This window comes from Equus caballus, chromosome 8 (assembly GCF_041296265.1).
Source record: "Equus caballus isolate H_3958 breed thoroughbred chromosome 8, TB-T2T, whole genome shotgun sequence".
Taxonomy (NCBI): Eukaryota; Metazoa; Chordata; class Mammalia; order Perissodactyla; family Equidae; genus Equus; species Equus caballus.
The window spans coordinates 88699562-88726933 of NC_091691.1; the positions used below are offsets into that span (position 1 = coordinate 88699562).

The 27372-nt window shown below is 37.8% G+C and overlaps 1 protein-coding gene across 1 annotated transcript; it reads left to right on the forward strand.

Annotated features, from left to right (window-relative positions):
* Nucleotides 1–188: 188 nt before the first annotated feature.
* On the forward strand, nt 189–25749 carry SERPINB10 (serpin family B member 10). Its single transcript, NM_001143952.1, is given in 8 exon segments — nt 189–239; nt 4191–4367; nt 6579–6644; nt 7083–7220; nt 9072–9189; nt 18946–19088; nt 22125–22280; nt 24370–25749. Coding segments are annotated over 7 exon segments (1194 nt in total). The 5' UTR covers nt 189–239; nt 4191–4199; the 3' UTR covers nt 24775–25749.
* Nucleotides 25750–27372: the final 1623 nt, after the last annotated feature.

A 27372-nucleotide genomic window follows, 5' to 3' on the forward strand; every position in this document is an offset into this window, starting at 1 on the left:
TTTAGGCAGAATCTTAATCTTCTATCTCTTTGTCTTTTTATTTGAGCTTCTGGCCAAGATAAACCTGAAAAGAAGAGTGTACAGTCTTGCGAATATGGATCAAAGGGTGGGGCTAAGAAGAAGGAGGTGCTAGAATTTTTTTTAAATTTCTACAGTTAAAAGTTACTTAACTCAGCCACAATCCCTCTATCTTACTGAAGAAGCAAATTGCCAATCCTGTTCCGGTGGAAGAAAACAAGGTATTGTAAACACTTCTTCTTAAAATGTTTATTTATGTTTTCCTTCTTTGTTGAAGTGCCTAGCTAAATAACAAATGATCAGGAACCTCCAAAACAGAAATAATAGATAAAGTTTCAACCCCCATGAATTCTGTGCCAGTCAGAGAGATTTAACCTTGAGCTGGTTAAAAGTCTGTACTAGAAAGAGCGTTAAGAGGGAGAGAGCATTCATTTCCAAAGAAGGTAAATTGTTTTGCCAGGAATTGTGAGACAATGAATGGAGTTTCCTCCAGTCACATTTCTGGATTTGTTACCTCTGTATCTGTCAACATCGGCAAAGAGACATAGACCATTCTCAGAATAATTGAGCCAAAACCCTTCTAACTCTTCAGCAGAGTGGGCTTGGCAACATGAATTTGACCCTGGTCATTAATGTATGGAGCTAATGGTTTGACTCTTTACCCCTCATCCCCACCCAATGTTACCCAACCTGAAGTAAGTTCGCTCACCTGTTGCACAGCAAGCCAATTTCTGACACCGGGTGTGGTGGAAGAAAGTAGGAATTTATTTTTGCACAGCGCTGAGCAAGGAGAGAGGGCAGCCAATGCTGAAATCCCAAACTCCCCAAAAAGCTAAAAGGAAGCGTTTTTATTTGGGGTTTTAGATAGGGGAGGGGGAGCATATGGCCTTGCTGATCGGAGCTTTCCCACCAGCCTGTCTTTGGCCTTGAGACACTTGCAGAGAGGATGGAGCCCGTGACCTTGCTGGTCAGCAGCTTTCCCACCAGCCTGATCTCTTTGTGGGGAGGAGATAATCCAGGTGCTTGTCCTTAATGGCATCTGTCTCCATGGAGGATAGTGGATTCTGGAGCCAGGAAGCCAGAGTGTTTGGGTTTTAACCCCGTATATGCTGGGTTTAATGTGGGGAAACTGATATCAGGGTCAGTATCACCAACATTCAGTCCTGGCCACCATTCCATGAGCCATTAGCTTTCTTCCATGGAATAGCCTAAGTCCTGGCTGCCCCCACCTTATAGCCGGTGCCCATCATAAAACACCCCAAACTATTACTTCCCTAAAATGGCTTTAGGTGAATATAGAAGTGCTGGGGAGAGATGTCATCTTCTGAAATGCACACCTCCGTGAAGTGGGTAATATCATCAGTATCTTCAGGAAGTCAAGAGGCCTTGGCTATTTTTTTATGGAAAAGGGGATGAAAATCCTTCCCACTGCCTCCTCCTGCTCATTGTCATCCCTCTTGTCTTCCTTCTCCTGTTCATCCTCTTTCATGACCCAATCCTTACCTTTATCATTAAAATCTTAAAGACAACTAAATACAATGACCAAAGCAATTGTATTCAGAATCTGGAGAATGGGAGTACTGTGATAACTCTGCTATTAGCAAGCCTTGCCCGTTAGTCAGCACATGTAACCGCTCCAGGCACTGTTTCCCAGCAGTTAAGTGAGTCAACTGGATTAGAGGGATTCCAGGTTCTTTCCAACTCTAATATGCTAAGAGTGTGTGTGTCTAGGAGGAGATACTTTGATGAGTGACACTATCCTTGTCTTACTCTCATAGTTGTCTCGCTTCTCCCCTAAGCGCCTTCACAGACCGAGATTTTACATATATATGTATTTATTTACCTAAACTGATATATCTTATATCCATGCACCTGTTGAGAGCCCCTGAAAATTGCAAAAGAGCAGTTCATTCTGAAAATGGCACACTAGGCTTCTGAGCTGGACATTTGTAGTCTTCTCTGAAAAGATCATTGTCCAATCCTTGTATGGACAAATTATGTCCTATAAAATCTCATTCCAATATTCTGCATCCTTCAGAAAGCACTTTTTACTGTTGGGTTAAATTTTACTAATGACTACATTACTGTAAATCTCTTTAGGGAAAAAAAAAGGAAAGGCAGGAATGTTTCCTCTTCTATGTTCTGGGCTACATCTGGACATATTAATGCTGTCATTAATGAGAGATAACTAGATAGTAACTTTTCACAAGAAAGTGGCTCTTTCATTAGAGAGATTTATTGTTTTCAGGAATTTTTAACAAGTAATTAAACTCTAGAATAACCATAAACCACAGGTAGATAAAAATCTCAGGCCCTAAGATGGTGCTGTCTCCTTTCTTCCCTTTACCATGAGTAAGGTTTGGCTACAGACTCAAGCATTTTCCACAGAATCTAGTTCACGAGTTCTAACAAGGTAAAGTTTAATATGTAGACAGTAAACAAAGCAATATTTCAATGACTATAGCCCTAAAGGAAATAGAGACGTTATTTCCAAGATCTGTCAAGGATTGGATAACAAGAAAAATTACTCACAGGTAAGTTTCAAATATTTTATGAAGGTGTGGAATTATTACAAAACTAGAATTATTTTTTTCTTTAATCAATTGTTTGCCTAGGATTATTACTAGTTTCTGGAATTCAACAGGGGCGTGATTGAGAGGCTGGGAAACTGTTTTGTTAAGTGTAAGCCTATGGCTGGCGGGATTTCAACAGTATCACTGTTAATCCAAGTTACGATGAAACCAAAACTTTGTCTGCACATGTCTCCCCTTTGATTCAACTATTTAACTAGACAGAACTCCCGACCTTTCTAATGTTCTTATTCTAGGCTTCTCAGAGGGCCAGGTGATGTCAGGGGAAGACCAAGTTCTATACGACATTGACACTAATGGCACATTCTAGGCCCAGGAATTTGATTTATTTTTGGTCATTTAACAAGTTTGAGAAATTAGTTGGCTATAAAATGACCACAGATTGAACCAGCTATTTCTTTGATAGAGACTCAATCTTAAAAGATTTAAATAAAAATGTCAGAGTAATTAGAGGTGAAATTTAGAAGTTGAATATCAAAAAAATGAGACAACCTGAGTGCCAAGAAGACCAGTTTCAGAGGGTTTTGAGCGAGTGAGAATAAAGGCAAAAGAGTCTTGACTTCTCTACTTCTCTATAAGCATTTCCCACTAAATTGTGCATGATTTCAAGTCTAAATACATAAAAAAAGGTAGCGAGAGCCCAAGAAATGAGCATTGCAAACAAGTATTTATAAGTATCCATTTTGTGCAAAGTTCTGAGCTAGATGTTGTCCTCGGGATGTACAAAGCGGCGTAAGACAGTTCTGCTCTCAAGGAACTTACCCTACAGTTGGAAAGATATAAACATGAAAACAGAACTAGTAGTGCGATCAGTGTGAAGCAAGTAGCAAAACTATGTTGTGGGACTTGGGTGGCAGACATGGTCCTGTGCACCCAAAACATCAGGAAAAGCTTCCAGAGGAAAAAAAGGAATTTGAACAGACTTAAATTTCAATGGAATAAAGGAGGATAAAGGCATTCCAGAAACCAAGAGTATCACATATAAATGTGTAAAGGAATAAATAAAGTTAAAAAACATAAAATATGTATGGAAGATGAGTGAGAAAAATACAATGTGGAAAAGATGTATAATTATTTCTAATTTACTATGTAAAGTCAGAAGCCGCTTGGTATATTGAAAAGAAGCACTGGGCTGAGAGAGCACTGGGCTGGTTCCAAGGCCATTTTTACTGCGGCATTCCCAAGAAGGAGCTGCTAACAGACCAGAATCCAATCGTTCTCTGATGTGCTAGCACTAAAATTTGAGGCAATTCTCTTAAACTCTCTGGATTTCAGTTTTCCGATATATAAAATAATAATATTGGAGTAGAATTTTCCTAAAGTCCATTGGGGTCTAAAGAATACACACACACACACACACATATATACATATGATACATACAATTTCATATGCATACATATATGGATGGATTATATTTTAACGATTATGTATATATAATCAAATTGGATAATATATATTTTTGTCATTTCAATGAAGGATGATTAAAACAACAATTGTGTAAGCCTACAAATTCTTTCGCAAAAGTGAAATGAATGGAAAAGGTTATTAACATGTTCTCTATCTCTGCTTTATTTTCTTAGGTTTTCCCAATGGATTCTTTAGCAAAATCAATCAACCAATTTGCCCTTGAATTTAGCAAGAAGCTAGCTGAATCTGCTGAGGGTAAAAATATTTTCTTTTCTCCCTGGGGCATCTCAACCTCATTGGCCATGGTGTACTTGGGCGCCAAAGGGACCACTGCAGCCCAAATGGCCCAGGTGAGTGGGAAGGGTCAATCATCCTATGCTGCCTTGAAACAAAATGTTTTCTTTACTTTGCATCTTCATTTTTCTCCTGAGATCCAAATAGCCAACATTTTACAACTATATCCTCTAAAACAAAAGATACACTTTGAAAAATTTTCTAGACCATAAAAAGAAGTCTGGGAAAGGCAATCAATTTGAAAACTGTTGATAAGAAAGCCACTTAAGATTCTGTGTTCTCTAGCAAAATCAGATGGAGAGATGATGAAGTTATCAACAATTTTATTTTGATTATTAAAATATTTCAAGTAGTTATGGAGCAAGCTTTAAGTGATAGAGTTAGTCATCATCTTTCTAATCTCAGAAGGATTTTCTTGAAGACACAAACCCAAAAATCATGTGAATTCTGTTCCTCTTGCTTTGTTTGGTTGTCTGGATGAATTAAAGAGCCCATGAGGGGGCCCGGCTCCACGGCATAGTGGTTAAGTCCAGCGTGCTCCATTTCAGCAGCCCAGGTTCACCGGTTTGGATCCTAGGTATGGATCTACACCACTCATCAAGTTGTGACAGAAGATCAGCACCAGATATTCACTCCGAGCTAATCTTCCTCACCAAAAATAAACAAATTAAAAAAAAGTAAAGAGTCCATTAGGAATGTTAAAAATAGAAAAATAATAGTATTGTATAAGCAATTATTAATTTTCTGTAAGCATCCTCAAAACATAATGTGTGCACAGCCATAGATAGCAAAATATACAATAAAATAGCCGTATGTATATGTATTTATCTATATATATGCATGTATAAACATATAAATAGACACACGTGTGTTTTAAATAAAAATAAAAACAGGAAAGAGTAAGCTAGCCTTAAATTACATAACAAGTGAAAGGCCAAGTGACAGAATTTCCACCCAAGAGGGTGCCCTCTGTGCCAAGTGTGGAAATGGGCACAGCCAGCAATGCTGAGTAAGACAGGCAGAATATATATTCTGTCAATTTGGACCTAGGATATTGCCTTATTCTTGTAGTTCACAGGATATTGTGTGGTTTAAAACAAAAATATCCTGGTTCACAACTAGTTAATAACTGGTTAATTATTAAAAGGCTCACACGGGAGCAGACCTGGTGGAGCAGCACTTAAGTTTGTGTGCTCGGCTTCAGTGGCCCGGGGTTTGCAGGCTCAGATCCTGGGTGCAGACATGTGCACCACTTACCAAGCCATGCTGTGGTGGGCGTCCCACATATAAAGTGGAGGAGGATGGGCACAGATGTTAGCTCAGGGCCAGTCTTCCTTAGCAAAAAAGAGAAGGATTGGAGGAGTATGTTAGCTCAGGGCTAATCTTCCTCAAAAAACAAAAAAGCCAAAAAACGCTTAACCATTAATATGATAGATTTAATCTTAGATGGATACCAATTTGGCCTCATTTCATCTAAATATATTGCTGAGTGTTGTTTGCCCTTGTTTTATTTAACATTTATTTAAATACTAACAGCTTCAGTTTGCAATTGAGACTAATGAGTTGCCTGTGCATCTTTTTTTCTATGGTAAATGGTCCCTGTTCTAGCACCACTTTTCAGCACAAGCGTTGGTAAAATAGACTTTATTCCTTATTGTGAGCCGGGTCCGGGATGTGGGAGGTGGAATTGTTGCCTTGTTTTCCACTGTTGTACAGTTCAGGGGAAACAAGGATGTCCACATCCCTTCTGTTAACTTTCAAATGAAACTCTAGTGTAAACACAGAGAAGGTGTCTATATGTCAAGTGGTGGTAGACGATGAGAACTGAAGTATTAACCCAGAAAAGACAATTAAAACCTCTGAATTTTCCAGAGAATTGGGGCAATGGCAGCTTTTGCTTAAATTGCTAAATGATGGTCTCAATTGAACACCTAGCCTTCCTTTCAAAAAACAACCATAGACAAAAATGAAACTTGGAAAACAAGGCACTCTAAGGGTATTCCCAACATCTTCCTAATATCCTACAAAAAGTATTAAAATAAAGTCTAGCAACCTAAATTATACTTTAAAAAATTTATTTAAAGGTAGCTCTTGACTTACTCTATTAGTTCAGCTAACACACCATTTAAGTCAAATCAGATCCCCAGTTAGTTAATTAGATGTTCTATAGCTTTAAGGATGATTGACTTGTATTTACCCATGTGTATTTCATATGATTACTCGCCTGCAAAGTGCGCTTACGTACTGTCTTTTTATTAAAATCACAGGTGCTTCAGTTTAACAGAGACCAGGACATCAAAAGTTTTCATGAAAGTGAAAAGAAAATGAAAATGGTATATCTTATATTTTAATATCTATTTAATATAAGGAGAAAGCACTTTTAGCACACGTATTTTAGTAGCTAATTTAAACAACCTTTTCTTAGAAACATATGCTAAAATTATAGAAACATTTTTCAAACTACAAAATGTCTACAATTTTTGGGTCATATTCTTCCCCATTATCTTTCCCCCTCTTTGCTTCCCTTTCAAAACTGCTCCACTTTCAAACTTGTTCTTGCCTTTGCAAACTAAATATGAAGGAAATGATACCCCAACAACTTTTAAATTCTTGCATTGATAACATTAAAGAAAACGTTTTTTATCTACTATACAATCAATTTCAGTTTTTGTTCGCTGTACACCAAATCATTTCATTTAGATACCAGATGTTCATATATATGTAGTTCCTGTTCAAAATTTTCATTTGACTAATCCTTTTTTTTTTTTAAGGAATTCAACTTGGTAAAGGTTGAAGAAATCCACTCTAATTTCCAGACACTTATCTCAGAAATCAACAATTGCAGCAATGCCTACATACTTAAAACAGCCAACAGGGTCTATGCGGAGAAAACTCATCCATTTCTCATTGTAAGTGCAAATGTGTTATTTTAAGTAGATGGGGAAAAGAGAGCCATGTAACACCAGTCAATAAACTCTGTACATTTCTCTAGGGGTCCCAGGGGCAGTCTTAAGGTGGTCAGCACTTCTGGTAAAAATCATTTAGACCACCTTATAAATGTCCAATTGTAAAGGAAACCAATACTGAGTCTCAAACCAGATCTAGTGGTCAGATCTCTATGCCCAGAATAAAGCGGCACACCGTGGCAACAGCCATGAACACACACAGAAATCTGGTTTATATAATCTCTGGGCCAACGTTTGTTTCACAGGAAATGGAACAAAAGATGTGTAGTAACTAAGGAGGGTAAATCTGAAAAGCAGAGGGCAGGGTTGATCATAGGAGTGTGGCTGGAGACTGTGTACTCAAGAGAAAAGCTGACTTTGGGGTCAGTCAAGTCTTTTCACATCATGACTTTAGAGACTCTAGGAAAGACTCTTAAGATCGAATAATATCAGCTTCTCCCCTTCTCTGATGGAGGAAACCCCACAGTGCAGGCTGTGACTTTGCCCTCAGTTCAGACTCAAAGGCTTCTCAGAGTGGTCCACCCTGGAGCAGACCAAGCATTTGCTCTTCTCACGTTTGCCCACCACACCCTTTGGCACATCTCAGAATAGAGCAGGAGGACCCAGGTGTCCAGTGGGCAAAGAGCAAGGAAACTGGATACGGTAGAGGGATAGCAACAGAAAAAACATGTGATTTCAAGCAGGGCTATCCCTGCCCATATCCAGGGAACTCTGGGGACTTCAGGACCTGGGCTTTGTTAATACAAAAGGCAAAAAAGGAACCAAATGAGGTCTTAAAGTCATTTTTATTGGTAGAAGTCTCATGGTCTTGGGTTTTATTCAGAAGTAAGAGAGATGATTGAGCTGGATGAGCACTTGGAAATAAGAAAGACACAGAGACACAGAAAGATACATCTTTTAAAATGTCCACAGGCCCTGGATGTGCTCAGAGAGGTTGATCAGAACCCATGAGTCAAGATAGCGAACGGTGCCCCGTGAATCTTTAAATTTTCTTTTTACTAGATGATAAATTTGACAGAATTTAAATTTCATAATCTTCATACCACTGCCTGGAAGTTGAACTAACGCACCCCTTTTTACTGCATATAATTCCTTCATGAAGTAAGGAAACTGAAGGAGTACCACAACCATCCTGAGGAATAAATTATGTCCCCAAGGCAGGCATCCTCTTAAGCAGCAAACCCAGTTACAGCCCACTTATGATGACTGCCACGGGGGTAACATCAAAGGGCAGGAAGGAAGAGGCCCAGCTTTTTTCTCAGAATGCCTGAGGAAACCTTTGTCCATGCTTAGAAGTCAGTTTCCATGGCAGCATAGTTTTCCTCAGTGGACTCCATCGGTTCTTGGGTGTTTTAGAGTTCACAGCAGGCAGCTCCAGACCCACAAGCCTCACTTTGGGTCCATCTCTGCTGCAGGAAGAGAGCCAAGTACAACTCCCAATACTTCTTGTCCCTCAGAGTCACTCCTGGGTTCCTAGGGCACTTCCCCTTTTCACGCCAGCCCCATTTCCCGGGAATGAATAAAACAGAAAAGCAGAGGATGTGGAAGCTCCAGAACTGTGGGAGGCAGGCCTTCCTTCCACACCTGGAGTTCTGCATGGCTCCTCAAAGTCCAGAAAATTTAAAGAGGGGGGTGTTTAGTTTTTGACCATAACACAGTGAGGAAAGAGAGAAGGGAGCAATGGAGAGAGGAGGTTCAATGGTTCCTCTGCCTAGTTTTTTTGATAATCTAAACAGACTTGATTTCTCTGTTTTGGACAAACTCAACAAAAGGAGGTTTTTCTATATTTTCCAGAAATATTTAGAAGACATGAAAACATACTTTGGTGCAGAGCCACAGTCTGTTAACTTTTTGGAAGCTTCTGGACGAGTCAGAAAGGAGATCAACTCTTGGGTCGAAAGCCAGACTGAGGGTAAGCTTTTACAAAGGTGCCCACAGAGGGCTTTCTCCAAGCATTGTTTCATTGTTTTGAATTCGTGTTATGTGTAAGTTATGTATTTCTTAAGTAGAGCTGTAAATGCATTCTAAATATTCAGAACGTTTCTTTCTATTCACACCCATAATTTTTAGAATCACAGATTTCCCAATAAGCTTCATCTAAAACATGTAAGTCACAACACCCACTTTACCATGTAGATAAGAAAATTATCCTATCCACTAATTCCAAAGAGGAGTCCAGGGGTAAAAAGCAAGTAAATGAAAAAAAGAAATTTGAAAATTGCTGCATGAGTGGTTTTTAAAGAATGATAGCCACTAATTAATAACAAAAATGTGGCAGTAAATGTGCTATATAATCTTAATTTTCAAAATAAGGTCTTGTATTAGTTAGAGGATGGGCTAAGCTGCTGTAACAAAGAGACCCAAACTATAGTGGCTTAATAATAAGGATAGAAGTTTATCTTTCACTCACATAATAGTCAAAAGGTAGATAAGCATCCTATTCCATAAGGCCATCCACAAACCCAAAATTATGAGTCAGCTCTGCCATCCTCAAGACATGGCTTTCACTTCTAAGTCTAAGATGATTCTTGCAAGTGTCAGTTTTATAGTCCACAGGAAATGGGGAAGTGAAAACCTCTTTGCTTTTAAGGGGTTGCCCTGAAAGTTTCACACATCCATTTCACTCATATCTCAAACTTAGTTACATGCACACTATGCTAGGGTGACCAACTTGTCCTGGTTTGCCTGGGTCTTTCCTGGTTTTGGCACCAAAAGTTCTCTCAGTCCCAGGCAAACTGGGATGGTTGGTCACCTGGACTTGCTATAATAAAGGTCTGTAAAGTGTAGTTTTAGCTGGGTAGCCACATGCCCACCTAAAATTTGAGAGTTCTATTTCTAAAAGGAAATAGTGAAAGAATTCTCATAGGTAATTTAGCAGTCTTTTATTATGATCCTTATTTTAGCAATTAGGACTGAAGTTTTAGAGAAATAACACAAAGTTTAAAGCTTTAGAAACAAGATACAAATAGAACTCAGTTTAGTTCTAAAGTCTGAACTCATTTCAATACATCATCAGACTGACTTTTAAATTGATATTTCTATTGATTGTCCATTACATCTCACAAAGAAATACAAAAGGCGTAATTATTAATGAAGATTAATAATTAAGCCCTTGCTTTGCATCAAAGTACATGAAATGTTTCTGAATTCGCCTTTTCTTTCCAATCTCTTCCTCCTCTGCTTTCATTCTTTGTCATCACTTACCTGCATTAATACAATAATCTGCCTCTAATCTTGCTCCCCTCAAATCCAGTCTCCATTTAGGCAACCAAATGACACCTAAAATAAGAATGAGACCAGAAGGACAGATCACTCCTGTACTCAAAACCCATCCATGGTGCCCCATGACCTACAGAATGAATTCGAGCTCCCTAAACTGACACTCCCTGACTCAAAATTGATACTTCAGGAATTCTCACTGGCACAGATCCCTGGATCTCCCTGTGTTACTTCACAACCCTGTGCCTTTGCTTACGCTCTTCCCTGTATCTGAAATACCTGTCCCTGCCCTGTCACTCTCAATCTCTCCACCACCACAGGAGAATTTCTCAGGGCTTCACTCAGCTATAAGTCCCCAGGAAGCTTCTGGCTCCCAGGCTGGGCTGAGGCTTCCTTCCTCTGCTCTCATAGCACTCTGTGGGAACCATTACCTTGACACTTACCACACTGTTATTGATTAACTGCTGATGCCTCTTCCTCCCCTACTGGCCTCAAGGACCCCAAGTGCAATAACGTTGCCTTATTGGAGTTTCAGCTTTGAATCACTCATACACAACAGGCCTGCTCATAGCAGTTATTTAGAACATTAATAGTTATTAGAATGAATTCAGGAAGTTGGCAGCCCTGTATTCTCAGTTCCTTTTTCATTGAACTAGTGACTCAAAAGCCACAGTGAGGCAAGAGTGACCACTATACGTAACCTACTCCTGATTTGCATTCATGCAAAAAGTCAGTTTTTTAGAATCATAAATTAGCTAGCATTTACTGAGTACTTGCATGGATCCACTTTGCAAAAGGACCAAATGTGATTTTACAGGAAAAAGCACAGTGTAATACAGGACACAAACTCAATGTAGTAGAAGTAGAAGTAAAAATAATGCTGGAAATGAGCTAAACCTCAGGTCTCAAATTCCCAGCCCAGAGAACCTTATGTTGTCTGGAAGACAGGTGGGAACCCTATGGATAGGAAGGCCAGGAGCAACTGATCTGCTCTCTTACACCCAGCAAAGCCTTTTGGAACCGAGGAGAGCCACTGTCTGATGCTGTTTAAGCGTGGTTCTTAGGGTCCTTACCATGCTTCCCCAGTGTAGACTGACACACTGAAGGAGCAGGATAAGACCCAACTGTCTAGATTCAGAGCTTTCCAAGAGATCTTCCTGTAATGATTAAATGTGCCAAAAAGCTGCACTGTCCAATGTGGTATAGTCACATGCTCTATCCACATGTGACTACAGATGATTTGAAACATGGCTAATGCGACTGGAATAGAAATTTTATCTTTAGTTCATTTTAATTAGTTTAAATTTAAGCAGTCATATGTGTCTGGTGGCTACCCCATTTGACAGCACGGAAGTTTTGATTTCAATGCCGAACTGAGAGAATAATATTTTAAATTGAGTAGACCTCAGATTACACTTACTATACAGTCAAGATATAGAATGGCCACACTTTGAAAAATCCTCTGTTGTCATACCACTGGTTAAATGAGAAGTCCCCCAAAATAAGCTCACCCTGGGCAAGGTCAGAATCTTTTATTAAGCCTCTGCTTCCTACTTCCCCTGACTTCATTTCTCCAGCTGGCCCTGCTGACTATATTTCTCAGAAGTAGAATCTTCCAGAAAGACAAAGCCGTAATCCTTCTGTATTTTCTTTTACATACTGAACACAATTATTTGGTATTTGAGGGCTATTCAACATCAAATAAAATGAGGAATTAATCAATTATTTAGAAACTTCCACTTTGTCAAGACAGAGTTTCACACATCCTAAAGGAAAAGTTGCCAGAAACTCTTTGGCATGACTAGGTTCTATCTAAACTACCTAAAAGAAGCTTCTTTCCTTAAACTTTGAACCAAATCTTCTTCCAAGTGGCCATGTGGACTACTGGGACAACTGGCGTTCAATCAAATTCTCAATGATAATATCAGTAATAGGTTGCAATTATTTTTTTCTTGTTTGTCTCCCTTTATAGTCTATAATCTCCTTGAAAGTGGAGAATCAGCAATGATTACTGTCTACATGTTTGTAGACCTCAAATCTATCACACATTTGGCACATTGGGCACTCTAGTGTCACGTTAATATGTGCTCAACAGAACTAACCCTGATTTATCTACAAAGAGAATGTTCTTTTGATTACCTATAAGTACCAAGGATGTGAGCAATGAGTGAGCCAGTAGGTGGCACTTTCACACTCAAGAGGAGAGTAAAACATTTTCTTTGGAGTCAAACTTGCTCTGTGTGTTACTTTGAAGGTGTATTTAAGCACATGTTACACACCCTTTGTAATCTAAATTATATTTTAAATGTCCTAACGTGGCTGTGGGTTCAAGAGGCTAGGTTCCTTGAAAGCTTGTGAACCTAGAGATCAATGCAGTAAAACTTAAATCACTGGATCTCAACTTGAGACCAATCTGTGCAAACCACAATCCTCAATATGTTCTATTTGCATATATAACTTTATCAAATGGTAGAGTAATTAAATAAAATGACACAGAGCTTTAAAAAAAAAAAACTTTCGTGCAAAAACCAAAATACAGAATGCCACAGAAGACCTCCCCATGTTGAATCATCAAAGAAATTTTAAATTAAGCTCAATATATTATCTTCAATAAGATAGAAAAACAAGTACTAAAACGTTTCAGAAAGTTTTGACATCAGCATTTAAAACCAAATTTAAATTTAATTTTTAATACCAAAAAGTCAGGGCACAGGAGTGATGTCAGAAACATGGTAGAATGAGCTTTGCCAGTAATCTCTCCCCTCCAACAGACAACAAAATAAACATTCATATGCTAACAGAGGAACAACCAAACACAACACAAAAAAGCATCAGAGAAATCCATGCAGCCATATGATGGAGGGCAGACAGGCTGGAGCCCCCCTTGGGGGAGGTCGAATGGGGTAAGAAAAAACTTCACTCCCTCCCCTAAAGACTGTAATCTGGGACTGTAGGAGGCCTCTGAGAGGGAAGGAACGGGGAAGCGGAAGTTCATCTGCGGGAACAGCAAAGATCCCCTACTGCCCTAGCAGCCTATCTTATCCACGAGATTTTGAATACAAACCTCATGGTAACCACTAAAGAAAAAAGCAGAACAGAGACACAAATTATAAGGAGAAAACAAAGAAACACAACATAAAAAACTACATAGCTCAATTCGTAGACCAAAACACACAGGATGAGAAACAAAGGAAATGCAGGAGAACCAGAATATGAGTGATAAAATGGCAGCATTAAGCCCTCATATATCGATAATCACCCTAAACGTAAATGGATTGAATTCTCCAATAGAAAGACATAGTGGCGAGATGGATTAAAGAACAAGACCTCCAGGAAACACATCTTAGCTCCAATGACAAACACAGCCTCAGAGTGAAGGGATGGAAGACGATACTCCAAGCTAATGGCAAACAAAAGGAAGCAGGTGTCACAACACTTATATCAGACAACGTAGACTTCAAGATAAGATAGCTAAAGAGAGACAAAGAGGGACAATATATAATGATCAAAAGGGCACTTCATCAAGAAGAATAACACTTATAAATATCTATGCACCCAACACAGGAGCACCAAAGTACATAAAGCAACTATTAACAAACTTAAAAGGAGATATTAATAATAAGACAATATAGTAGGGGACTTCAACACTACACTCACATCAATGGATAGATCATCCAGACAAAATCAACAAGGAAATAGTGGAATTAAATGAAAAACTAGACCAGTTGGACTTAATAGACATACACAGAAAACTCCATCCAAAAACAGCAGAATACACATTCTTCTCAAGTGCACATGGAACATTCTCAAGGATAGACCATATGTTGGGAAACAAGGCAAGCCTCAATAAACTTGAGAAGATTGAAATAACAACAGTCAGCTTTTCTGATCACAATGTTATAAAGCCGAAATTAATTACAAGGAAAAAGCTGAGAAAGGGACAAAGATGTGGAGACTAAACAACATGTTATTGAAGAAGAAATGGATCACTGAAGAAATTAAAGGATAAATAAAAAATATCTGGAGACAAATGAAAATGATAACATACCATACCAACTCATATGGGATGCAGCAAAAATCGTATTAAGAGGGAAATTCATCACAATACAGGCTCCACCTTAACAAACAAGAAAATCCCAAATAAGCAATCTCAAAGTACACATAATTGAATTAGAAAAAGAAGAACAAACAAAACCCAAATTCAGCAGAAGGAGAGAAATAATAAAAATCAGAGCAGAAATAAATGCTATTGAAACAAAAAGGGCAATAGAAAGGATCAATGAAACAAAGAGCTGGTTCTTTGAGAAGATAAACAAAATTGACAAACCCCTAGCTAGACTTACACAGAAAAAAAGAGAGAAAGCTCAGCTAAATAAAATTAGAAATGAAAGAGGAGAAATAACAATGGATACCACAGAAATACAATGGATTATGAGAGAATACTACGAAAAACTATACGCCAGTAAAATGGACAATCTAGGGGAAATGGATAAATTCTTAGCACTTACAACCTCCCAAAGCTGAATCAAGAAGAAATGGAGAATCCGAAAAGATCAATCATAAGTAAAGAGATTGAAACAGTAATCAAAAGCATCCCAAAGAATAAAAGCCCAGGACCAGATGACTTCCCTGGGGAATTCTACCAAACTTTCAGAGAGGATTTAATACCTATCCTTCTCAAGCTGTTCCAAAAAATTAGGGAATATGGAATGCTTCCTAACACATTGTATGTGGCGAATATCACTCTGATACCAAAGCCTGACAAGGACAACACAAAAAAGGAAAACTACAGGCCAGTATCTCTGATGAATACGGATGCAAAAACCCTCAACAAAATATTGGCAACCTGAATACAGCAATACATCAAAATGGTCAAATGTCATGACCAAGTGGGATTTATACCAGGGAGACAGGGATGGTTCAACAAATTGAATTGAAGGAATGGTTCTGTAAATCTATCAACATGATATACCACATTAACAAAATGAGGAATAAAATCCACATGATCTTCTCAATTGATGCAGAGAACGTGTTTGACAAGATCCAACAGCCATTTATGAAAAAAACTCTTAACAAAATGGGGATAGAAGGAAATTACCTCAACATAATAAAGGCCATATATGACAAACCCACAGTTTTCATCATACTCAATGGGGAAAAACCGAAAGCCATCCCTCTGAGAACAGGGATAACACAGGGATGCCCTCTACCACCTCTCTTATTCATAGTACTGGAGGTTTTGGTCAGAGCAATTAGGCAAGAGAAAGGAATAAAAGGAATCCAAACAGGGAGTGAAGAAGTGAAACTCTTGCTGTTTGCAGACTACAGGATCTTATATATAGAAAACTCTAAATAATCCACTGGAAAACTATTAGAAATAATTAACAACTACAGTAAAGTGTCAGGGTAAAAAATCAACTTACAAAAATCAGCTGCATTTCTGTACTCTAATAACGAACTTACAGAAAGAGAACTCAGGAATACAATTCCATTTACAATCGCAACAAAAAGAATAAAAAGTACCTAGGAATAAATTTAACTAAGGAGGTAAAGGACTCATACAACGAAAACTATAAGACATTATTGAAAGAGATAATGACATAAAGAGATGGAAAGAGATTCCACACACGTGGCATGGAAGAATAAACATAGTTAAAATGTCCATCCTACTCAAAGCAATCTACAGACTCAATGCAATCCCAATCAGAATCCCAATGACATTCGTCACGGAAATAGAAAAAAGAATCCTAAAATTCACATGGGGCAACCAAAGACCCTGAATTTCTAAAGCAGTACTGAGAAAAAGGAACAAAGCTGGAGGCATCACAATCCCTGACTTCAAAAGGTACTACAAAGCCACAGTGATCAAAACAGCATGGTACTGGTACAAAAACAGACACACAGGTCAATGGACCAAACCTGAAAGCCCATAAATAAAATCATATAGCTACGGGCAGCCAGTCTTCAACAAAGGTGCCAAGAACATACAATGGAGAAAAGATAGTCTCTTCAATAAACAGTGTTGGGAACACTGGACAGCCACATGCAAAAGAATGATAGTAGACCGTTATCTCCTGCCATACACAAAAATGAACTCAAAACAGATCAAAAACTTGAAGACAAGTCCTGAAACCATAAAACTTCTGTAAGATAATCCAGGTATTACACTCTTTGACATCAAACTTAAAAGGATGTTTTCGAGTACAATGTCTTCTCAGACAAGGAAAACAAAAGAAAAATAAACAAGTGGGAATTCATTAGACTAAAAAGCTTCTACAAGGCAAAAGAAACTAAGATCAAAACAAAAAGACAACTCATCAATTGGGAGAAAATATTTGCAAATAATATATCTGATAAGGGGTTAATCTCCATAATACATAAGGAATTCACACAACCGAACAACAAAGAAACAAACAGCCTGATCAAAAAATGGGCAGAGGATATGAACAGACATTTTTCCAAAGAAGATATATAGATGGCCAATAAACACATGAAAAGATGTTCAGCATCACTAAACATCAAGGAAATGAAAATCAAAACTACACTGAGATACCACCTTAAGCTTGTTAAAATGGCTATAATCACTAAGACTAAAAAGAGGAGAGGTTGTGGAGAGGGTGTGGAGAAAAGGGAACCCTCATACACTGCTGGTGGGAATGCAAACTGGTGCAGCCACTATGGAAAACAGTATGGAGATTCCTCAAAAAACTAAAAATAGAACTATCATATGACCCAGTTATCCCACTACTGGGTATCTACCCAAACAACTTGAAATCAACAATCCAAAGTAACATATGCACCCCTATGTTCATTGCAGCACTCTTCACAAAGCCAAGACATGGAAACAATCCAAGTGCTCATTGACTGATGATTGGATAAAGAAGATGTGGTATACAGATACAATGGAATACCAGTCAGCCAGAAAAAAAGACAAAATCATCCCATTTGCAACAACATGGATGGACCTGGAGGGAATTGTGCTAAGCGCAATAAGCCAGACTGAGGGAGACAAACACCAGATGATTTCACTCATGTGGAATTTCATAAACAAACACATGCACAAAGAAAACAGCTCGGTGGTTACCAGGGGAAGGTGGGTGGGCATAAGGAATGAAGCAGAGCACTTACGTGGTGACAGACAAGAAATAATTTACAACTGAAATCTCACAATGATGTAAAGTATTATGAACTCAAATTAAAAAAAGAATTTAAAAACCCAAAAAGTCTCTTTCTTTTTGGGTATTTGTTTTGTTTTGAATAGACATGTCCAAGCCACACCTCAGATCTACTGGAATCTAGAAGTGCTGCCCCCAGAATTTTGAAATAAAGCTCCACAAACGCTTGTGATGTGCCCCTGGGAAGACTGCAGCAGGCAGCCGAGAGGTTGCTGGGGCCCTCGTGCAGGCTCACAGGAGCCCATTTCCTGAACGTGCACATCTCTTCCCAACCTCTCTTTCAGTGATTTCACGCTGGTAGCTGGAAATCACTGTGGGGGGAATATTTACACCAGGGAAATGGGCTACACATCAGCAGCCTCCCTCTCCACATTCCTACCCCGACCCAGAGCCAGTTCACCAGCAACCACTAGAAACGGAAAACCAGAGCTCTGGATTTCATTTAATTTTTGTTTTATTATACTTCTTTTACCTACTATTGTTTTCCATACTTAAACTTTTTTTTTAAATAAAAAGGGAAATCAAAAAGTTAAATGTATCTAATTTTAGTTGTTCTTAACTATTTTAAAAAGTTGTATTACATAAATAAAAATAGCTACTAATTAACAAAAATGTGGTATTAAATGTTCTATATAACCTTAATTTTAAAAATAGGGTCATGTATTAGTTAGAGTATGGGCTAAGCTGCCATAACAAAGAGACCCAAACTACAGTGGCTTAATAAGATAGACGTTTTTGACTTCACCTTAACTTGATTATATCTGCAAAGACCATATTTCCAAATGAGATCACATTCACAGAGACCAGAGTTTGGGACTTCACATGTCTTTTTGGGGGACACAATTCAACCCACAACAGTAGTATTCTCACAAAAGTGCATAACTAAATATTATCTTGAGGAAACATGAGACAAATCTGAACTGAGAATTGAGGGACATTCTATAAAACCTTTTCCAATGTGTCAAGGTTGTGAAAGACAAAAAAAGAATGAGGAAATGTCCTCATTAAAGGTAACTATGAGGAAATAACAACTAAATGCAACTTGAGATCTTGGATTGATTTCTCGTCTGGAAAAAGAACTTTGTTAGAACAATAGATGAAATTTGAATAAGATCTGTTATTAGTATTCTATCAATGCTAACTTCCTGGTTGGGATCAGTGGTGGATATAAGATGTTATCATTTAACAATATTTCATAATCATCACTTTTATAAGTTTGGCGTATCACCAGGATGTAACTATATTATTTGAAACATGTCCTTTTGCTCTTGTAGGAAAAATCCTGAATCTCCTACCTGATGACTCTGTGGATCCTACAACCAAAATGGTTCTAGTGAACGCCCTTTACTTTAAAGGAATCTGGGAACAGCAATTCTTAGTCCAAGACACCACAGAAAAGCCTTTCAGAATAAACAAGGTGGGAACTTTTTAATAATCACTATGGAGTTTTGCATGGAATCGTAAAGGGGATTCTATTTTAATTCACTCTTCTTTCTGAATATATGTTCCTGTAAACCATGGCTCTTACTAAGGCTGAGCTAAAAGGCCCCTGTGCCATCCTACCTGGAAATTCCTCTTTCATTGTTTTTCTCTAAAAATAAGACTATTCATATATATTGGCACTCAGTCCTTGCTACAACTATGGTAGAGTAGGTAAGGTAATTGTTATATTTATTTCCCAGGTGAGAAATACAGCATGGCTAAGTGCCTGGAGCCATGCCTAAGTTAGAAGTCTACCAGAACCACACTCCAAAACTCTTCACTGTTAGTTCTGTTTTCATTCTACTAAACCAATGCTATCTTCTACCAATTTCTTAACCTTCTATAAGTAAAAAAAAAAAAATAAAAATTTAAAATCTCACCGCTTCCATTAAGGTTTCTTTCTGTGTTAGGACACAACAAGCTTGTTTTTGTAACGGGAACCCACTACAGCAAAAAGGGAGATTAATATAAAGTGACAGGTATATCTCATAGAATCCAAGGGCTGGAATGTGGCTGGAATCCAAGGTCTTGAGACTTGAGTGGAAACAAGGATTTAAATATTGTCAAGATTCATTCCGTATCGTTTCAACTTTGTTTCTCCCATCGTTCTTCTCCCAGGCTGAAGTCTAACTTTCTCTGCTTCCCAGTCCACAATGGCAGAACGTGGCTGCCCACAACACCTGCTCCATTCTAGAGACCAGTCTGATAGATCTCATTCCAAGTTCTTAGGAAAGGAACTGATTAGCCAAAATTTGTTAAAGTTGTTTAGTCCTGGGGTGGGTCATCTCACACAAACAGTGCTGCTGAGGACCTATTGCTGTAATCACGTGGATGTGTGCAATAGGCAGTGCTCAGATAATCAGCGGAATCCAGGGAAGGGACTGAAGATGTAATCCAATAGGTTAACTAGAAATGAGTTAGATAGTTACCTGGCTTAATATATTCACCAGGAATTTTCAGCTGAAAAGCATTCCAAACTAGTTCTGGTAAAACAGGAATTGTATTATCATTAGCTTATGTAACTAAGAGGAACTAAGAAGCCCAGGAATGGGATCTCTAGAGTCTCAAAACACCATCTCAGTTCTCTCTCTCTCTTTCCCCTCTGGTTGTTGCCCTCCTCTAATACTGAAGATGAAATTGATCCATATGACCAGGGAACATGGCTGCCCCATATTCAGTCTTCTAGCTTCACAACTCTACTAGATAGGGAAAGTCTTTGCTACTAACCTTAATAGAATGCTCCCAAGTTTAACTCTGGTCGATGCCATTCGTGTGCTTATCCCTGAAACAATCACTGTCTTGTGGAGTATCCCGCATGAACAGACATAGTCATATGGCCACTACGTTAGCAGAAGGGTAGGACTTTGTGATTGACACTTAGCTGCACATAGAATGGATAAATAACATATATCTACAACATCTGAATTGTAGGGTTCTGTTTTTGTTTTACCATTGGCTTTACTAAAAATGGACAATTTTGTAGACCGTTTTTAGATTTACAGCAAAATTGAGAGGAACATACAGAGTCCCCATATACCAGCCCCCCGCCACAAACATACACACACACACAGTTTCCCCTATTATTAACACCTTGCATCAGTGTGGTCCATTTGTTGCAATTAATAAGCCAATATTGATACATTATTATTAACTAAAGTCCATAGTTTGCATTAGGGTTCACTCTTTGTGTTGACGGTTCTATGGGTTTTGACAAATACATGGTGTCATGTATCTACCATTACAGTATTATATAGAACAGTGTCACTGTCCTAAAAACGCCCTGTACTCCACCTATTCATCCCTCTCCCTAAACCCCTGGCAACCACTGATCTTTTTACTGTGTGTATAGTTTTGCCTTTTTCAGAATGTCATACTATTGGAACCATATTGTATGTAGCATTTTTGGACTGGCTTCTCCCACTTAGCAGTATGTATTTAAGGTTTCTTCATGTTTTTTTGTGACTTGATAGATATTTCACTTTATTGGTGAGTAATATTCCATTGTATGGATGTAGCAGATTTTTTATCTGTTCACCTTATTGAAGGACATTTTGGTTGCTTCCAGTTTTTGTCAATTATGAGTAAAGCTGCCATAAACATTTGTGTCCAAGATTTTGTGTGGACACAAGTTTTTAACTCATTTTGGTAAATACCCAGGAGCACAGTTGCCAGATCACATGAAAAAACTGTGTTTAGCTTTGGAAGAAACCACTAAACTGTCTTCCAAAGTGGCTTCCATTTTGCATTCCCATTGGCAGGGAATGAGTTCCTTCTGCTTTATATCCTCACCAGTTGATGATGTTGTCAGTGTTGTAGACTTTTAGCCACTCTTTTAGGTGTGTAGTGGTATCCTCATTGTTTTAATTTTCAATTCCCTAAGGACATATGATCGAACATCTTTTCATATGTTGTGTGTCTTCCTTGGGTGAAGTATCAGTTCATATCTTTTGCCTATTTTTAAAATTGGGTTGTTTGTTTTATTATTGTTCAGCTTTAAGAGTTCTTTGTAAATTTTAGATACCAGTCGTTTATCAAATACGTGTTTTTAAAGTATTATCTCTTAGTCTATTGCTTCTCTTTTCATTCTCTAAGTGAATTTCAGTTTTACGATACTAAAATACTTCTCGATTGTTTGCACATGAAACGCACCTTACTCAATTTCTGAATCACTGGTATTTATCTAGTGGGCATAAGATTAGATACTCTTTTAAGTGTTTGGTAGAATGTAGCTTGCTATCTTTTATGAAGATTGCCACAATAGCATTAAGAAAGAAATTCTCAAAGCACCTATTGATGATGTTATTCTGTATAATACATATTTCCAGAAACAAGGTCTGAATAACCTTATTCAGCATTTAGCAGAGGATCACCAATTTTGCCAGTGTCCCAGACTACTGGGAACCAATGATGATGAAGAATTAAGCATTTGATGGAACTCCTCCTCAGTAACTTTGCTACTTACTTTTTACAGACTACAAGCAAACCAGTGCAAATGATGTCAATGAAACAAAAACTTCAAGTTTTTCACGTAGAAAACCCACAAGTCATAGGCCTTCAACTCTATTATGAGAACCGCGACCTCAGCCTGCTCATACTACTGCCAGAAGATGTTGGCGGGCTGGCTCAGGTAAACACGTTATCTGTCTGACATGAAGATGCTTCTCCTCCTGAGGAAAAAATAAGGAAATGTTCTCCTTGTTCTTTAATTCCTGTGGAGGAAGGCAACCAACCTACCTTGAGCCCTGGATACTTGACCTTCACAATATTGTTTAAGCTTCACAAAACTCTGTAAAGTTGATATTACTACTCCTCAGAAATGTTAAGCAATCTATAGACACCTCTAGCATGGGGTAGCCACACAAACAGCCATGCAAACAACAGATACAGATATTTTTGTCAGTCCCATGGCTGTCTGGATTAATCAGAACAATCTTTCCGTCAGCCTAAGTTTTTCTTCTCCCTCAGGTAGAACCTACCTACTTGGACATGAAATTCTTAGTCACTTGCATTAATCTAGCTTTAGATATATATTTTAAAATATTAAACTGACTTCTAAAACTTTTTAAAAGCATTTTTATCAAGTAAACAGTCTTAAGGAGAAATAGTCTGTCTCAGTACCATCTTCAAATATTATTCCAGTTGTTAATCAGCCTAGTTTGTATTAAGCCTGACATAACTTTGGTCAGACCATGTTTCTGAGCAATTGGTGTGTGTAAATTGAACACCAGTTTCTTGTGCAATAGGTGGTTTGTCTTCTTTGCACAGTGCTTATTTTTCACGTGTGCCAGATTCTTTATACTTATAAGTTCCCATGGCCCTACGAGAGTGTAGAAAAGATTTCCAAATTATGTTAAAAATTTGTGAAACTGGAGAGTATGGTAAAAACAAGACCAAGTGTGGACAGTAAACCATTAGAGTCACATTCTTCCTAAAAGTGTAGGTTCCTGAGCTAAAGAATTGCCACATTATTTTTTTTAAGATGTTTTTTATTTTTTCCTTTTCTCCCCAAAGCCCCCAGGTACATAGTTGTATATTCTTCGTTGTGGCTCCTTCTAGTTGTGGCATGTGGGACGCTGCCTCAGCGTAGTTTGATGAGCAGTGCCATGTCCGCGCCCAGGATTCGAACCAACGAAACACTGGGCCGCCTGCAGCGGAGCGTGGGAACTTAACCACTCAGCCATGGGGCTAGCCCCAGAATTGCCACATTATTAATGTACATCATTTACATTTATGTCATTGACATTAGTACTTCAGTCCAAAATCTATCAAAGTAGCCAAAGCATGTGCTTTGAATCAAACATGTTATGTAAAAAAAACAAACTCACTTTTTTTTCCTCATACACACTATGTATATGTATATATACATAAATATATATTTATTGTTTTTAAAATTTAAAATATAAAGAGGAGAAAAAGCACCCTCAAAACCACTTTAAAAAAAAATCATTACTCTTAAGATTTAGGGATTTTTCTTTCTTTTCTTTTCTTTTTTTTATAGTTTGTAGTTACTAATGTTATATTTTGATTATAGAATATAGACATACTATTTTATCTCAGAATTCTTTTTCAAAGAACTGTCTCCCATGTTATTGAAACTAATTTTTTTTGTTGTTTTTTTAAATATTTGAATTTTCCTTTTTCTCTCCAAAGCCCCCTGGTACATAGTTGTGTATTTTAGTTGTGGGTCCTTCTAGTTGTGGCATGTGGGATGCTGCCTCAGTGTGGCTTGATGAGCGGTGCCATGTCCATGCCCAGGATCCGAAGCAGTGAAACCCTGGGCTGCTGCAGCAGAGCATGTGAACTTAACCACTTGGGCACGAGGCCAGCCCCAAAACTAATGTTTTTTGTGCCCTGGTATACAACTTGTGGTAGAGTATACGCTTTTGTGTAGACAAGATCTCAATGCTTATTTGTATTGATGTATTCGTGAGTGTAGTCGATGTCTTGCATGTCATTATAGAAGTACTTTGATTTTGAATCATTGTCTAATTCTCCTGTATCCTGAGAACTATTAATCTGTAAAACAAAGATTCTGTCAGTCAACAGTGTGAAGGATCTCATTATAAACAGAGAATTTCCAAATGTGTGTTTCAATACCCTTGGTAATGGGAATAATCAAAATTCATCAGTGTAATCTCTAGAGGTCTCCCTCAACCAATATTTCTCACTCCACGTTGAAATTAATGACTCTTTCTTCCTTGGTTCCAAACCTGCAGCTGGAAAAGGCCATCACCTATGAGAAGCTGAGTGAGTGGACCAGTGCAGACATGATGGAGTTGTATGACGTGCAGCTGCATCTTCCCAAGTTCAAACTGGAAGAGTCTTATGATCTCAAGTCAACCCTGAGCAACATGGGGATGAGTGATGCTTTTAACCCGAGCAAAGCTGATTTCTCAGGAATGTCTATGGACAGAAACCTATTTCTGTCCCAGGTTTTCCACAAGTCTTTTGTGGAAATAAATGAACAGGGTACAGAGGCTGCAGCTGGCACTGCGAGTGAGATGGTTTTGCGAATTAGACTCCCCTCCATTGAATTCAATGCAGACCACCCATTCCTTTTCTTCATCAGACACAACAAAACCAATAGCATTCTCTTTTATGGGAGATTCTGCTCCCCATAAACCCTACATCTCTCTCCTCAAACAAGAGCATCCTACAGTGTGAAAAATACACCATAACGTGGAAAAATACAGTTATAATAAAAATCAATTTGTAGCCTGGATATTTTTCACATATGAATATTAGCAAAAATATTTTGAAATAATGCATTCTAGTGATCCTATCATATCTGTATAGCTGGTGAGAATGGCAAATTTTATTCTTACCACTTAACATTTTATCTTAATGTGACTTTTATCTATATTTCAGAAATTCTTTATTCAATTGAATGCCTTACAATTCTTCAACTATCTTGTCACTGCATTTTCATTGTCACTTATATTTCACATGCATCATTTAATGAAGAAAAATCTTTATAAAGGCAATATATTGATAAACAAGAATTTTCTCAAGAATATTATTTTGATGGCTCAAAAATTGCCACTGTAAAATTAAACTCCCCTTTTCTGCTGACTATTCAAAAATACTTATGTTGACCTTAATGGAAAAACTAGTGAAATCCAAATGAAATCTGTAGCTTAGTTAATAGCAATGAACGAATGTTGGCATCATGGTTTTAAAAAATGTACCATAGGAATGTTAGATGTCAGTATTAGGGGAAACTGTGTTAAGAGTATGTGAGAATTCCCTGTATTAGCTTTGCTGCTTTTCTGTGAATCTAAAATTATTCCAAAATAAAAACTTTGTTAAAAATAATTATCATGTGTAAAAGTTGTCATACTAACATCCTTGATTTTAAAAATCTTATAAACTAGAAGAGTAAATCTGATTTATATAAATATGTATTGTTAGTTATAAGAAGATATTCTTAGAAATACTGTATTTCCATAAAATTAGCTGTGTCTTTTTAATTTCTTTTACAAATGCTAATAGACAACTACTTATCGGTAGCCTCATCAGCTGTTATTCTAATTTCAGAGATTAACTGTATCATTCAAAGATGCCTTTTCTATATTCATCAATAAAGTGAAAGACCTGATCTGACGTGAATGATGTACAAATTAGTACAAGAAAATGTGTTTCCTGTATCAACTCTTGGTTTGGTATTATAGAATAAAACAATGATTCTATCCTTTAGCTCCAAAGATAGGCAGTTGTAATACATATGACATTTTATCACATCTTTATGAAACATTTTGCCCCTACCCATAACATCTCAAATTAAGTAGCAATGAAAGAAATCCCTTGTGTCTGTGTTCTGGTGAATTAAAAGTCCTTAAATGTTATGGATCATTGTGGACTCAAAAGAAAAGTGGCAACAAGTGAACCAGAAATATGGAAACCACCCCAGAATAAAAGAATGCCAGTGTAACACTCTCAGAGGCTGACAATCAAAAAATAGTAAACATCACATGCTTCAAACAAATAATAAGAAAGGAAAAAAGGTGATACTAGAAACTTTGATTAGTAAGATTCATTCAGGCAGTCAGTCATTAAAAAGTGTTTACTGGGCACCTACACGGACTTAGTTGATATTCAGGCCATGGAGACTATACTTCCAAACAAACCCAGAGCCTGATCTCCTGGTCTCCTAGAATCATGGAGCTTACAAACCAGTGGGACAAATGGACTCAAAAGTGGAAGTTAGTACAAAGAATGATTACAAAATAAATAGCAGTCATCTGGGAGACAGGTGTCTGTGTGTATGTGTCTATCAGGCTTTTCGATACAGAGGCTTTAAATAGGGAACTTTGGTGATGTTACATGTGTGCAAGTGTACGTAACCTGTCTTTTTAGAAGGATCACAGACATTAGGACAATAGACAATAATCCTGGTCTATTAACCTCCTTTGTTTCCAGGGAAAATAAAGCTATTTTAGGGTAGTGTAGGAAAGAGGTCTCAGTTCCTGTAGGGGATTTTTGTTTGGGACTCTCCTTACAGATACTATGATTCCATTTATGTAAAATATAGAAGTTCCCAGTGATGGGGTTCAGGGCAGGCCACCCCCAAATATGCCACTTTGGTATATTGATTATTTTGAATTGAAGTTATTTAAGAAACAGCTGATGCAAGAAGGATACTCTGACCCTCCCCTGTTCCCCTTGAAAGTAGGAAATAAATCTCTCATGTGAAAGGTACCCTCCCTACTCCAGGTGGTAGAGAGAGATTCTTATCATCAGAGAGAGAGAATTCAGGGCTGAGAAGGCTGTATAAACAACCTTTCTTGATTTCTTCACTAATTAGCACCCAAGCCTGAGTTTCTTTGCCTTGTCAGTTCTTCACAAATTTATTGTTTCTTTGTCTAAGTGGTATAAAAGCTTCCTGCTTTGGTCACTTCTTTGGGTCTCATATTCTTATGGGGTCCTGTACATACATAATTAAATTTGTTTTTCCCCTGTTAATCTGTCTTACGTTAATTTGATTATCAGACCAGCCAAAGAACCTAGGAGGGTAGAAGGGAAACTTTTTCTCCCCAACACCACATATACATATTTTAATGTACCTAAAGGTGTCTGGTGAAGAAAGAAGAGTATTACACTCCTTACTTTCTATAATTCTGCATTGATTGATTTTATTACTAGCAGTAGAAATATGTATTGCTTTTACAACATTACTATAATAAAGTGTACTCTGGCCTGAGCGTGAAGCAGAAGGGGAG